Raw genomic sequence first — 16,066 nt, 5'->3', positions numbered from 1 at the left:
GAGGAATTGGATATTCGCTCGCCTTTCCCAGTGGAACTAGCAGTTGGAGAAGAGTAGGAGCAGCCATCGCCTTGCGGCGATGGCCTCTCAGAGTCTGGGAAAACGTATCGTCAGGAGAAAATTTTCATTTTCGAGGAGGGTTACGAACTCTCACTGTAGGTAAGGGTCTGCCGCCACTGTGAACGTCGTCTGGGTGGGGCTGATCGACACCTGACAGGAGAGAGCCGATACCGTCCTCCGACTCATTCCAGTCCTCGTCGAGGTCGAAACCTCTCAGAGGACCGAAGGAGTATTTAAATACGTGTTTCCGAAGACACGTAGAAACGCCGCTGTCCCGCAGTAGAGGAGGTGGAAGTAGCTTGATCGACCGGCCAGAACTGAGAGAGCCTTCTTGTCCGGAGGACGAGAGACTCTGGTTCAAGACAGAATCGGCAAGCTGCGATCGCGGCATACCCACCGTCGGTTTGGGTTCCCTCTCGGGCCCCAAAACGACTCGAGCAGAGACCTGGGCTCTGCTGGTGGGAGCGGCGATCCTTCCCCCCGGTCGTTGTGCTGACGAATCAGTGCAATAACCCTGGGTAAAGTTACTCTGAATCTCGGAAGTTACAGCGTCTTGAGGAGTAGGACCGTCCAGTCCTCCAACAAGAGCAGCTCCCAGGACCCTCCTCCTTCAGAAGAAGGACCAGCAACAGATCCCTGACGGTTGCCTCCAATCACTTGCGCGTACGTCCTGGTTGGTCCTAAGACCAAACCTGGCACGTGCGGCGTCGTGACGGGATCGTGAGCGGCGCATCTCTCACGATCATCCTATATACCTCGCTCTTCCTGGCGTATGCCGAGGAAGTTGAAGGTATCGGAGAGACAAGAACTGACGCTACCCCCTCTCCCCCTGACGGTCACCTCCAATCACTTGCGAGTACGTCCTGTTGGGTCCTAAGACCATACGTGGCACGTGCGGCGTCGTGACGGGATCGTGAGCGGCGCACCTCTCACGATCACTCCTAGCTACCTCGCTCTTCCCGGTGTAGCCCGAGGAAGTTGAGGGTAGTGGAGAGACAGACCTGACGCTCCCCCCCCGCTCGCTGGCAGGACCAGCGTACGTGGGGGGCTGTAGCCGATCACCAACCCGCGGTGGGGATCGATCTGCAGGCCTGGCCGTGCCGCTCACCTGTGGCGAGCGGCTCGACTGAGCACGTCGACCCCGGTCCCCCCGTGCGTCAGACGAGCTGCTGCTGTCACCGTATCCGCAACCCGGTCCCTGTGGGAGCGGCGGTCAGGTGACCTGCAGAGCTCGCTTTCGCCGTGAGACCGGTGTAGGCGTCCTCCCGCGGCACGTCAAACCGCTGGTACCAGCCCGGAGGATGGTACCGATCGGTCGAGGGGACCTGGGGGACCTCTTCCCAGCCTCAACCCGTGGCCGGTCAGAGACCGTCACGTCCACCGAGGTACCGGCTGGTCGCTGCGAGAGCGGCCGCTGGCCTGGCGAGAGTCACCTGAGCGGTCTCGACAGTCTTCTTGCTCCGTGCCTCGGTCATGACGCTGAGCGAACTCAGGCGTCTTAACTTTGGCTGCACGGTCACCCGAAGGAGATCGTACACTCGGAACTTCTCGCGGACGAGAAACCGAGCCGGTACCTGGCTTAGCAGCAGAGCTGCCAAGACCAGGCGAGGGTGTACCAGCGGTAGCCAGCACACCCTTGGTCCCCGTCTTCTTCTTCTTCTCAGAAGGGGAGACGGGCCCCGTTCCCGAAGGAACAGGATGACCAGCAGAAGAACCCCCCCGTCACACCGGAATGTGACGAGCCTTCGAAGTTCCACCCGAAGGAGTCTCTTAGGGGGAATAACAAAACCCGGTTACCAGCTGGTCGCTGCGAGAGCGGCCGCTGGCCTGGCGAGAGTCACCTGAGCGGTTCTCGCCAGCCTTCTGCTCCGTGCCGTGGTCTTGGCGCCGAGCGAACTCTGGCGCCGAAACTTTGGCTGCACGGTCTCCCGAGGGATGAGCGTACAATCGGGATCTCCCGCGAACGAGAGACCGAGCCGGAACCTGGCGTAGCGGCATCGCCGCTAGCAACAGGCGAGGAAGTACCAGAGCTAACCGATACTCCTCTGGTCCCCGTCTATCTCTTCCTTACGGAAGGGGAGACGGGCCCCGCTCCCGAAGGAACAGGAGGACCAGCAGAAGGACCCCCCGTCCCACCGAGGTGGGACGGGCCCTTAGAAGTTCCCGAAGGAGACTTCTTAGGGGGGGGAGGCAGCTTCTTCTTCGTTCGGCTTATGGGCCTTAGAAGTCGAAGGGGAACAAGAGGCAGCAACAGACGAAGACGAAGATGACACCTTCCTCTTCTTCGTCAGCTCACGCAGGACAGTCGTCAGGTCCTCCATCCAGGCCGGAGTCGGGCCTATTGCCGAAGCAACACGGCCCGACTGCACCTGTCCGGAAGGACCTGGGACTGGGAAGACACACCATGGGCAGGACCAGCATGGACAGGCGCAGGAACCAGGAGCGACAGGAACAGCAACCAGCTCAGGAGCGGCAGGAACAGCGGCAGCGGTAAACACAGAAGGGACAGCCAAGCCAGTAGCGGGAACCACATCAGCGACAGGTACGGCAGGCCCAGCCATCGCCTCGTAGAATCATCGGCAGCCAGCGTGGTACTGGCGGCCGGTCCAGGGGCGAGCTGCTGGAACAGCGGAAGTCTGGGGCAGGCAACACGAGGAAAACACAGGCGGCGGCGGCATACCCCTCCTCGGTACGGCGGCGACCGCCCTAGAAGCGGCAGACGGCGTCACCGCACAGCATGGGGAGTGTAGACCAGCGGGGGGAAGCAGCATAAGCGGCCGTGAAGGTTGTAGTGGAGACCACTCCAAGGTCACCGCCCCAGACCTCGCTAGACTCTGCAGCGGATCGTGGATGCTAGCACGCCCTGCAGCCGCAGTGGTCCATACCTGTCAAGGTCGTCTCCCACGGCTGTAGCACCTGCGGTAGCACAGACAGATTAGTAAGAGGGGTTCCCTCACGCAGGGGGGGGGAGACATGCCCCACCCCGAACGGAAGGAAGACCCCAAAAACAAAATACGAGGAAGCTGAGCGGGGGGGCAGGAAAGAAGACGAAGAATCGGATACCAAGGGAGTCGCGGGAGAGCTTTCCGACGACTTCCTGGCAGACCTTCGCTTCCCCTACCCCCGCACAGCAGTGAAAAAGTAATATGAAAATGAAACCGAATACTGCACTTGCGATTCACTTCATAGAACTTAAAGAGGGAAAATCAATTCCCGGTAAGAGCGGAAACTTGATCCATAATAATATGATGCTATCATAAATATATATGAAAATGAACAATACTGCACTTGCTATTTTCACTTTCACAGCAATAAATCGTAAGGATTAATTCCCGGGTAAGAGCGGAAATTGATCCAAAATTAAATTGATGCAATTAATAAATGAAAATGAAAAGAAAACTGCATTGCGAATCCACTTTCATTGCATTCTATTCATACAAAATAAGAGGCTCTTGCCGAGCGCAATCAAGCTCTCGGCAACGAACGCACAGGGCAAAAATATAATGAAAAAGAGTACTTACATCTTTCAATTACACACTTTCGCCCAAAATACATGACTCGGCGCGAGTGCCCGCCCTCGGCACGAGACATAATTCAAGGGTTCAATTCATGAAAAGAGCGGAAATCGCCGTCTCTACGGCGATAGCTCCATGTGATTCATAATTAAGTAATGAAAATGGAAAACAGTGTACTTACAGTTTCATTTTCAAGTCAAACCAAACCATTAGTAGAAAACACAATATAAACAAAGCATACGACGATGAAGCGGGCAGAGAGCGATGACGAACACGTCCTTCACACCCGCGGCCGAAAGCAAAAGTGGTTCTTCACTCTCGGGCGCGCGGGCGCGCGCACGATCGGACAAGCAGTTAACTACCGTTCTCCCCTTGTTCGAAGCTTACGACCGTCCCAGCTGCCGCTAGTTACCTTCCTATTGTTAAAGGACCGAGGGTTTGTATTACGTATCGGAACAAGTCATTGTTCCAGTGCATCATGTGGTACTACTTTGGGATTTAAGATCAAGACTAACACTGCTTTGTTACAATATTTTACACCTTGGTGTTTCAGCGATTAGTGAAGTGACCTTACTATGGAAAAAATGGACATTACTCAGGAAGTATGTGACTAAAATGACAATTTGTCGAAAATTGCATTTTTCCTAACTATACAAACCTGAGGTCCTTTAACAATAGGAAGTAGCTAGCGGCAGCTGGAACGGTCGTAAGCTTCGAACAAGGGGAGAACGGTAGTTAACTGCTTGTCCGATCGTCGCGCGCCGCGCGACTGGGAGGTAAACAAATCACTTTTGCTTTTGGCCCATGCAAAATACGCAGAGTGAGGGGTGGCATGAGGAGGGACTATATGTAAAGGACCTCAGGTTTGTATAGTTAGGAAAAATGCAATTTTCGACAAATTGTCATTTGTTCCGATACGTAATACAAACCCTCGGTCCTTTAACAATAGGAAGACTCACTTCTTGGTGGGAGGAATCTGAGTCTTTTGATGAACAGACTGGTGTTCGTCCATCCCTGGAATGCCTCCCTGGTCGTAAGAGCGAGGGAGGGATCCAAGCCTCTGTCGATTGATCGGGTGTGCACCGCAGGATCAATGGTCAGACCTCTGGGCCGAGTACTAAGAGAGAGGCAAGCGTATCTCTTCGTACCAGCAAGCAAGAACTTGTTCCTGTTTGCAAGAGGCAACATAAAGTATGGGTTGTCTCAAGCTGGCATCCACTTCCTCCCCCTTGTTGGAGGAAGTGGTGGATATACGCTCCTATCCCTAGTGAAAGGGATAGGATGGGGCTCTGTTAAGTAGCTCACCTGCATCTTGTCCTTATCCAGCAGGGTGACGACCGTGTCCCTCAACCACAGGTAGAGGGGAAGAAAAAAGATGGGAAGAGGAGCCAGTCACACTCTCATTCACCATCCATTCTTACGGTCACACCAGGACTCGATGCTGTTCAGCCTGCGAGGGTCTGGGTTCGCTACACAACGTGTTGAGCAGCCACCACGGGTCCCAAGGAAAAAGATCCAAGGACCTGTGGGCAATATCCCGAAGGTAGAAGGAAGGGCATGTGGTCTGGTTGGACCAGACCCCTGCCTTCAGTACCTGCGCCAAGGAGAAGTTCTTGCGGACAACGGCAGCATCTCCTTCGCATCGAAGGCGGTGAAGTCCATTAGGGAGGGGATTGTGAACGACTCGAACCAATCGTCAGGGACCGAAGGGTTTCTGAGTCTTCGCTACGAAGTTCGGTACGAAATTGAGCGTCACGGATCCCCATCCCCTGGATGCTTGACTTCGCAGGAGAAGTCATGCAGTTCCTCAGAGGAAAAGAAGGAAAGGAGTCGCATGACCTATCCCTCTTCTCTACTTCGGTGATGTCCAGTACCCATACCGGTCTGTCCGTTAGCAACGAAGTCTCTCGCATCCTCCTATCCCCATGCAGCGAAGTTCTCGGTAGTGGATAGGACACCGACACTCCATGGTGGGTGTCAATGGTATGGGTACTGTGACAAGCTATTAAACGAAGTAATGATTGCTCTGTAAACAACCGAACTAAGTCAACAGCGTAGTTCGTAACTGACTCGGCCGTTCTGACAGCTGCCGACTGACTGCGTTCGGTAGGAGGCAAGTTGTCAAAGCATCCGAGTAAGTCACGTGACCTTCGCCTTTAAAGGGTTATGCCGAGAGACCAAACAAATAATGTATTTGTTGTCACCAATGCCGGACAGCGAGGTGATGATTCTTCTAAGGCATGTGCCCAACAGGCGAAAGTCAATTGCCTTCTAGAGACCGAGGTCCCTGAAGGTAAAACATCTCATGGTTGTTGAATCTCAGCTAAGGAGAAACAACACTATGTACCGTTGAAGACGAAGGTAGATATTGAATGCAACCTACGTCTTCACAGACGAATCGAGAGAAGGATTCTCAAGATTCATAACCTGTGCTTACAAATGAACTGAAAAACGCTAACCGCTATTTCATTGCTGTCCGGTGAGAAGTCGTAGTTGCAATGAAAGCGGGGCGTTCTTCAGTAATGAAAACACAGGGGAAAGCCGCCTGAAGAACTGCTTCTCATGGGCTGAACATTTGGAAGTAGAGCTGTCAGGTCGGAGAGTTGGCAATGTCTTCTGACACATCTCGTAATTCGGGTTGAACAATGAACAATTGTATACCTACGAATACGAGATATTTTGAAGACAAACTCAGATGTCTGCAAAATCATTCGCATTATCGCAGTGCGATGCAGCAGGAGACTTGTACAGACTTCTGTTACCGTGCGGTAAACGAGATGAAAGAGTCCAAGAGATATCTCTGTTTGAAAATTCTCGCAATGTCGAAGGCGATGGAATCTAGCGTCACAGCAGTAGATGGGTCCTTCATTATTGCGAGAATCCCCGTTAATCAGAGACCTAAGTCCATGATTGTTGGGCAGAGATACGGTTCGGTAGTCAATCAAAGCAGGGCAGAGAGAGACATACATGACCTGTGCATATCGGAGGCCCAGCTGATACTGAGCTGCTATCAGGCAGTTCAATACGCAGTAGTTGAGCCTGAGCTCTCGCTGACTCGTCATCCTGAGTTGCCAGGTAATCCATTATTCCACGAAGGAATGCGTTCGGCTAGAACTACCGAGCATAAAAGATATGCTCGAGCAATTATATTTAGGCGAAACGAATTTCGGTAAATAAAATAACAGTTGAAATGGTGTTGTCGTGACAAAACCATAAGTATATAAAATTGAAACTGAAAACTCCTGGGAGGTTGCAGCAACCCCGATTTGCAGTTCAATAGAATACTTCTCTTATAAGTCGCAATCCGTAGTTTCACTAGGATATGCGCCTACCCCTCGGACAATTCAACTGCTTAGTAGAATCATGTCGCGAGGTTAATATACGTAGTATATTTGTAGGATTCTGAACAACGATCTCCATCCTAAATTCTTTCCTTCAAGCCAAAACAAAATAAGGATTGGAGATCGACCACCTTCGATCTCTATCAAGAGAGTGAAGGAGAAGTCTTCCTCAAGGAAAGCTTCAGTGGTGAACAGAATACTAGACGATAGTTCAAGCCAAACTGGATATTTCCCATCGTCTGATCTTCTCTAGTCCAGGTTGGTCGCCTACTGTGAGATAGTTTCTTCAGCAGCAGTCTTCTTCCCAATGCTAGAAAATTCCAGGAATTCGAGCATAGGCGAGGTTCCCGATTATCGTGTATATCGGGGATTCTCGTCTCGCTCACTTTGGACCGTGGTCTCGCCTAAGTGTTTGGAGATCGTAAAACTCGAACACTGAATGCGTTAGAAATTCCGTAGAATTCTAAGCAGTCTGCGAAACCCCACCGAATTCGCCAAAAACGATATCGGCTGGCTGGTCCTCTCGATTCCCGTAGAAATCGAGAATGGGGCAGGATTCCTCCTCAACGACCGGGGCTTACGTCAGGTAGGACCCGAAGGTCCCCCCGGTAGCGCAGTCCCGAACGTGGGATCCTACAGAGAAATCTCTGTAGGATCCCTCCCCTTTCCCTCGTAACCGTAAGGAGAGAGGGAATGGGGGAGGAATTGGATACTCGCTCGCCTTCCCCCCACCCCCAGTGGAACTAGCAGTCGGAGAAGAGTAGGAACAGCCATGCCTTGCGGCGATGGTGGCCTCTCAGAGTCTGGAAAACGTATCGTCAGGAGAAAACGTTTTCCCGCGGAGGGTTATGAACTCTCACTGTAGGTAAGGGTCTGCCGCCACTGTGAACGTCGTCTGGGTGGGGCTGATCGACACCTGACAGGAGAGAGCCGATACCGTCCTCCGACTCATTCCAGTCCTCGTCGAGGTCGAAACCTCTCAGGAGGACCGAAGGAGTATTCAAATACGGTGTCCGAAGACACGTAGAAACGCCGCTGTCGCAGTAGAGGAGGTGGAAGTAGCTTGATCGACCGGCCAGAACTGAGAGAGCCTTCTTGTCCGGAGACGAGAGACTCTGGTTCGAGACAGAATCGGCAAGTTCCGATCGCGGGCAGACCCACCGTCGGTTTGGGTTCCCTCTCGGGCCCCAAAACGACTCGAGCAGAGACTGGGCTCTGCTGGTGGGAGCGGCAATCCTTCCGCAAGGTCATTATGCTGACGAATCAGCTTAATGACTTCTGCAAATTCCTCTGTATCTCGGGAGTAACCGTGTCTTGCGGAGTAGGACCGTCCAGTCCCTCCAACAAGAACCAGATCCCGAGATACTCCTCCTTCAGAAGGAGGAACAGCGGCAGACCCCTGACGGTCGCCTTCAGCTACTTGCGCGTATGTCCTGGTCGGTCCTGGAACCAGTGCCTGGTCCATACGGCGTCATAGCTGGGTCACGAGCGGCGTACCTCTCGTGATCGCTCCTCGTACCTCGCTCCTCCCGGTATAGCCCGAGGAGGTTGAAGGTACGGGAGAGGCAGACCTGACGCTCCCCCCTCGCTCGCTGGCAGGACAGCGTGCGTGGAGGGCTGCTGCTGATCGGTCAAGAACCCGCGGTGACGGTCGAGCAGCAGGCCTAGCCTTACCGCTCGCCTGGGGCGATTGGCTCGGCTGAGAACGTCGAGACCGATCTCTAGCGTCAGGCGAGCTGCCGCTGGTCAGCTCGTCTCCGCCCTGGTCCATCGGGAGCGGCGGACGGGTGACCTGCTAGGCTCTCTGTCGCGTCGAGACCGGCCAGCGTCCTCCTCGGCGCGTCGAGTCGCTGGTACCAGCCGTGGCTGGTACCGTCGGCCGCGGGGACTCCTTCCTCGCCTCAACCCGTGGCTGGTCAGCGACCGTCACGTCAGCCCGAGCAGCCAGTTGATCGCTGCGAGAGCGTCCACTGGCCTGGCGAGAGTCGTGTGCACGACTCTCGCCAGTCTTCTGCTCCGCGCCGCTGTCTTGACGGCGAGCGAGCTCGGGCGTCAAAACTTTGGCTGGACGGTCTTCTTTGGAAGAGCGTCCACTCGGTGCTTCTGCGAACGAGAAGCGGCCGAGACGGAACCTGGTTTAGCGGCAGAACCGCTAGCACCAGGTGAGGACGCACCAGCCGAGGCTGGTGCACCTCTGGTCCCCGTCGCCTTCTTCTTTGCAGAAGAAGCGACGGCCCCGTTCCCGAAGGAACAGGAGGACCAGCAGAAGAGCTCCCCAGCTCGCCTGAGCGAGCCGGGCCCTTAGAAGATCCCGAATGAGTCTTCTTAGGGGGGGAGGAGGCAACCTTCTTCTTCTTCGGCTGTTTGGCCTTAGAAGTCGAAGGGGAAGGAGAGGCAGCAGACGACGAAGAAGACGACGAAGACGACGACGACACCTTCTTCCTCTTCCTCTTCTTCTTCGCCAGGCTCCCGCTGGACAGACGTCAGGTCTTCCATCCAGAGGGAGCCGGGGCAGTGCCGAAGCAACAGGGCCCGACTGCACCTGTCCGGAAAGACCTGAGACTGTGACAGCACCACCAACAGCAGGAACAACAGGAACAGGTCCAGGAACAGCAGGAACATCTGAAAGTGAATGAGCAGCAGGCACCTGATCTGAAAGGGAATGAGCGGCTGGGACAGCAACAGGTACGGCAGGCACGGCAGGTACCACAGGAGAGCCAGGCGTCCTGTCGGCAGCTACCGTCATCCTCGGCACTGGCGGCAGGTCCAGGGGTATCTTTGGGCAGCGGAAGTCCGGGGTCGGCAATACAAAGAACCCAGGTGGCGGTGGCACCGTTCCTCTTTGGCACGGCAGGAATTGGTTTCTGGATTGCAGCGTGGGTGTTACCGACATGACATGTGGTGTACACCAGGTGCGGTGGCATCTCATATTGGTTTTTGTAGTGGTTACCGTACCATGAGTGACCACTGCCGACTCCGCCAACCGCTGAATCAACCCCTGTATGCTCGGCACTCCCTGCAGTCCCAGCGACTCCCACACCTGTCCCAGGTCGTCATTCGCTGATGGCACACCTGCGGAAGCAACAGTCGGGTTAGTTTAGAGGGGCTTCCTCGCGCCTGGGGGGAGAAGAACCCACCCAGAGCGGACGGAAGACCCCGAGTACAACTGGACGTCCGGGTAGCGGGCGCCCTCCTCCACACTCGACGGATCGAGAGAGGAGAAGGCTCCGCTACCCCCCCCGCAGGGGAAGGCGCGAAACGTGGGGGGGCTGGCCGGGGGGCGCAGGAAAGAGGACGAATTGTCCGTTACCAAAGGAGTCACTGGACTTTCCGATGACTTCTTGTGCCCTCGTACAGCACCCACTGCGCCTCGGACCAATGCATACACGTTACACAGGGCTCGTTGCGGGAGCACTCTCGCCCACCCCCCGACAACGAGTACAAACCTCGTGAGGATCTACATCTACATCCAAGGTCGTCTCCGCCACGGATGTAGCACCTGCGTAACATAGATAGATTAGTAAGAGGGGTTCCCCCTCACGCACGGGGGAAGACATGCCCCCCCCCACCCCGAACGCAAGGAAGACCCCAAATACAAATACAATGAAGAAGCTGAAGCGGGGGGCAGGAAGGAAGACGAAGAATCGGATACCACGGGAGTCGCGGGAGAGTTTCTTTCCGACGACTTCCCGGCAGACCTCGCTTCCCCACCCCCGCACAGCAGTGAAAAGTAATATGAAAATGAAACAGAATACTGCCCTTGCGATTCACTTCATAGAACTTAAAGGAGAAAAGATCAATTCCCGGGTAAGAACGGAAACTTGATCCAATATATGATGCTATCATAAAAATATATGAAAATGAAACAGAATACTGCACTTGCGATTTCATTTCACATAAAAAGAAATCGTAAGGATCAATTCCCGGGTAAGAACGAAAATTGATCCAAATTAAATTTCATGCAATAAATAAATGAAAATGAAAAGAATATGCAATTGCGAATCCACTTTCATTGCATTCTATTATACAAAATTAAAAGGCTCGTGCCGAGCACAATCACACTCTCGGTAACGAACGCACAGGGCAAAAATATAATGAAAAGAGTACTTACATTTTTCAATTACACACTTTCGCCCAAATACATGACTCGGCGCGAGCGCGCCCGCCCTCGGCACCGAGACATAATTCAAGGGTTCAATTCATGAAAAGAGAGGAAATCGCCGCATCTACGGCGATAACTCCATGTTGGTTCATAATTAAGTAATGAAAATGAAAACAGTGTACTTACAGTTTCATTTTCAAGTCAAACAAACCATTAGTAGAAAACACAATATAAACAAAGCATACGACGATGAAGCGGGCAGAGAGCGATGACGAACACGTCCTTCACACCCGCGGCCGAAAGCAAAAGTGGTTTGTTTACCTCCCAGTCGCGCTGCGCGCGACGATCGGACAAGCAGTTAACTACCGTTCTCCCCTTGTTCGAAGCTTACGACCGTTCCAGCTGCCGCTAGCTACTTCCTATTGTTAAAGGACCGAGGGTTTGTATTACGTATCGGAACAATGGCAATTTTCAGACAGCTTCAAGTATGCTTTAAACAAACATGACATTCACTCGCATTGCAAAAGTTTAGTCAACCGCTTCATTTCATCCATACCTAACAATATTGGCAGACATCATTGAGAAAACAGTTTCAGGTTAAGGATAGGCTGGGATCCAAGGGCAAATGTATAGCTAGGTAGGTACTACTGTACTAGTGTACACTGCACTGAAGACTACTTCCGCAGCCTGGTTACCGCTAGTTACCGACAAGAATAATTTGCTTATGCTTCCGTTTACTATGGTAGATTCACACTAACCGTGCATCTGATGTCTAGGCCAGTCCCTACAATGTTCCTAATTGGCTGTTGATAAGCCAGTCACAGGGCTGGAAACTCTCTGTCTCTCGAGAGAGTCACATAAGCAGGATAATATATGTTCCACCTCTCCTGAGGGATACGTCTTTCAGGAGAGGTGGAACGTACATCCTTCCTAGTATAGGCTACCTACCTAGGTTATGTGAACTCTCTTGAGACTGAAGAGTTTCGAGCCCTGTGAATGGCTTATTAACAACCAGTCAGGAGTGCCGTAAGGGACTGGCCTAGACATATGATGCACGGTGGTGTGAATCTACCTAGTTACTACCTAACTAGTATTAGGTACCTATACCTAGTAGCTAGGTAGTAGTACTAGCGTACACTGCACTGAAGACTACGACCGCAGCCTGGTTACCGCTAGTCCCCGACAAGAATAATTTGCTTATGGTTTCGTTTACTAGGGCCTAGGGTCTTCTCTTTGTTACTAGCTAGTAATTGACATTTTGTTTATGTTTATACGTCCATCCTTAAAGAACAACGACTTCTTCCAGCACCAGTTGCTGCGGTTATTCCTGGCAGGAATGGCCATCAGGAATGACTTAGGGCTAGAATAAGCTGACCCAGGTAAATTCTAAAAATACTACTAGTAGTAGCTAGCCTACTAGGTATATACTAGACTAAGTACTATATATACTAGCTTAGCCTATAAAAAGACCACCTTGGCGTTTACGACAGGACACGTAGCCAAAGCAAAAGTGTCAACAAGACCACTGGTTATGTAAAATTACCAAATACTCTATAATAATCCGGGGGGACGCCACTAGATAATACTCTGAATGACTGACATTGCTGACCGTGGCCTTATAACTCACCTGGGTGCACCAAAAACGCCAAACATGTTTGTCTCCGTCGCCAAGGCAACCAAAATAAACTACGATGACCAACTTTGCAAGAGGGAGCTTTTGAGTAGTAGTAGTAGTAGTAGTAGCAGAAGCAATAAAGATTCAGCTCAACATTTGTTTTGTAGCCTTTATAACGACTCTTCTTATTTTGTATTGTTTCTCTCAAAACTTTCCAAATCTGATATATTGAAAAACGCCTAAGTTTTTTCGTTGTTGCCTGATTTAGATATTGTAACTTCGGTAAATTTTTGCTTAAATACCACAACCATTCCCATTAGCATAGTATTTAGTACCAATCCCATGTGGTATCTGTATCACAGTAATCATGGGGTTCTGTATCATCCAATCGTTATATTTTACATTTAATATAAGTTGCTTATGGTTCGTAGTTAACAGTAAATGGAATTATATACTAAAATTAGTCGTAGTATAATCTTCCCTGATCAATTTGCAAGTTCAGCCTTAAGTTATAAAAAAGATTAACAGCTTTGAAACCAGGAAGATTTGAACCTCGACAAGAAACTAAAGGCTAAAAATAGGCACGCATGTGATGCACAACTAAACTAAGTGAATCGGAGGGTTAAAATTAAACAGCTTACCTGTCAAGCGCCACTTGTCTTGGGTTCTTCGGAATGAGTCTAATCAGGGACAGTGGTGGGCTGCCTGTCCGTTGGCCTCCGTGCTTGTAGAAAAACTTGAAGAAATACAACAATTTCAATTAGATATAAAAATTTAATTTAAACACCTATCACAAATAAAAAGTTTTCTTTTTCAATGGATATTATTCTGGTGTTGCTCTTAGTTTCACTTTCGTTTCTCTATCTTTCCTTCGTTTCAGGTCCTTCTATTACTTCAGTGTCTACTGCCTTCTTATCTTCCTTTTTGTCCATGCAAGTCCCTTCTTATACACATAATATTATGGTACCTCTTCTTCGTCTTCTTCATCATTTATAATTTTTCCACATCTCAAATTTCACTGACATAATATGAAACTAATAATGAAATCACAAAGACGAATGCCCACTTTTTTTCTCTTTTCTTCCAAGAACGAGAAAAATCTGTGCAGTTGCCATGGTAACAATGTTTAAATCTGTATGTACCTTGTCCAAGGACTCTATGAAAAGCAAGAATAAACTACGAAAAGGTATTTTTATCTTGAGGTTAGCACCAGCTCACTGACAGCTTATGGCAACACTGCATATGAGCATCACCAACGTTATAGTTAATGGCCTATTGGCAACTTTTCCCGAAAATATATCTTGAATACTAGCACCATCAGAGGATGCCTTTTCAACGTACTCTCGTATAACATTTGCTTGAACATATCTTGAAATTATATGGTTACGGAAAAACGCTTGGAGGGTAAGTTTTTGCATAAAATGTTGTCGAGACTCGAGAATGTGCATTAAAGTGGAACATGACAATAAAAACTGCATACTTACCAAATTGACAAAATAATCATACCTGACCAGGCCAGAATTTTTATATCAGTCAAGAGGAAGGTGTATGGAAACTATTGTTTGTGATATAAGGTAAGAATGATATATTATATATATATATATATATATATATATATATATATATATATATATATATATATATATATATATATATATATATATATATTATATATACGTATATATATATATATATATATACAGGCAGTCCCGGGTTACGACGGGCGGTTCCGTTCTTGAGACGCAACGTAGACGGAACATTGTCAAAAACCCTAAAAGAAAACCTTACTTTTAATGCTTTAGGTATTTTCAAAACTATTTAAACTGCATTCTTATTACATTTTTCATAAAAAAAACTTAAATATGATTATTTTGCATTTTTGGTGTCATATTTCACCTACCAGATCAGCGTTTGTAGGCGTCGTAACTCTGGAACATGTGTCGTAACCCTGGAACATGCGTCGTAACCCTGGAAATAATTTTTGATGAATATAATTGAAAAGCGTCGTAACCTCGGAATGTCGTAAGCCGAGGCTGTCGTAACCCAGGGACTGCGTGTATATATATATATATATATATATATATATATATATATATATATATATATATATATACAAAGACGAAGTACCTCGAGATACGAAAGGCTCAACTTACGAAAAATTCAAGATACGAAAGCCAATACGAAAAATCTAACGGCTCTACATACGAAAAGTTTTCAAGATACGCAAGGTTTCTGGAAGTCCGAGATTCGCCCGGATAACAATTTTGAAACTCACGCCGCGCGCCGCCATCTTAGTACTAGTAGACTCGCCACCATCCTCCTGCTCTCCCATTGATTCCTGATACTAGTCGCGGCCATGAGATCCTTCTCTCCTATTGGCCAGCATCCCTCCCATCATGCATCTATGTATACGTGGTGGCATGCCTCGGCCACTCAGTACCAGCATTGTTATAGTACGCACGCGGTATTCGTTTTGGGATCGTCAATGTGTATTAAAAAAAAAAAAATCTCATATCTTTTCACAGAAAATGGAAAAAGAAGAGCACCTCTTGAGTGACGACATATATGATATGCTTGTTTGTATGGTGCTTTTACGTTGCATGGAACCAGTGGTTATTCAGCAACGGGCATATATGATATGATTGACCAAGATCTCTCTCGTGGGATAAGTGACCAAGATCTCTCACATGGGAAAAGTGATCAAGGTCTCTCTCATGGGATAACTGGAAACTTTGCAAGGTTGGTAGAATCTCCACTCCCTGCTGAACAGAGGGTGTTGACCAATCATTTACAACATGCATACCAGTATAATCATGGCACTTCAGTTTATGTTGAAGGTCAGCAGCCGAACATTCAGTACCCAAATCAGTTGCAGAGAGAGCATCTGGTTGAACAGGGTTTTGATGGACACCAGGGCCAACAGAGTCATGAGGTGCAACAATTAGTAGATAATTATCAAGACGGGCAGCCGTTAATGAACACTACGCGTTTATAAAAAAAAATTTTTTTAAAAGTTAAAAATAAAAAAAATAAAAAAAAATAAAAAAAATAAAAACGGCAGAAATTAAGGAGGTCTTAGCCGCTTTTCATAAAGTCCAATCATTTGTAGAAAAAAAAAAAGACACCCGGAAAAGGCTCACACAGGTCATATGCTTGCACAGTTCGATGACGTTTGCCCGAGTTGTTTCAGGAACATTGTGAAAAGTAGGCAGAAGCAATCTTCCTTGGATAGTTATGTATTTTTTAAAGTGTACGTACGTACATACGTATCTGCCGTTTGTCCTCCTCCTCCTCTGCCGCCACTTTCGGAGATAGCCTCACTCAAAAGGTAAGCTTCCACATTTTACGTACAGTATATTTCTTGTTACCATGTACACTAATATACACTTTATTTACAGCTTATATTTTGCATTTTGTTTATTAATTTAGGTAT

The 16,066-nt window shown here is 49.2% G+C and overlaps 1 protein-coding gene across 2 annotated transcripts in view; it reads right to left on the bottom strand.

Annotated features, from left to right (window-relative positions):
• Positions 1–12,779, bottom strand: part of LOC135195513 (frataxin, mitochondrial-like) — a 46,020-nt gene extending 33,241 nt beyond the window's left edge. The window contains exon 1 of one of the 2 annotated variants that reach the window (XM_064221747.1): positions 12,646–12,779. In XM_064221747.1, the coding sequence (XP_064077817.1) occupies positions 12,646–12,671 (26 nt within the window). In that variant the 5' untranslated portion in view covers positions 12,672–12,779. The other variant, XM_064221748.1, reaches the window with a different exon arrangement.
• Between the last annotated feature and the right edge of the window lie 3,287 nt (positions 12,780–16,066).

This window comes from Macrobrachium nipponense, chromosome 16 (genome assembly GCF_015104395.2).
Source record: "Macrobrachium nipponense isolate FS-2020 chromosome 16, ASM1510439v2, whole genome shotgun sequence".
NCBI classification, from domain to species: domain Eukaryota; kingdom Metazoa; phylum Arthropoda; class Malacostraca; order Decapoda; family Palaemonidae; genus Macrobrachium; species Macrobrachium nipponense.
Note: the sequence above shows the minus strand (reverse complement) of the source record. Positions and strands in the feature narration are given on the sequence as shown.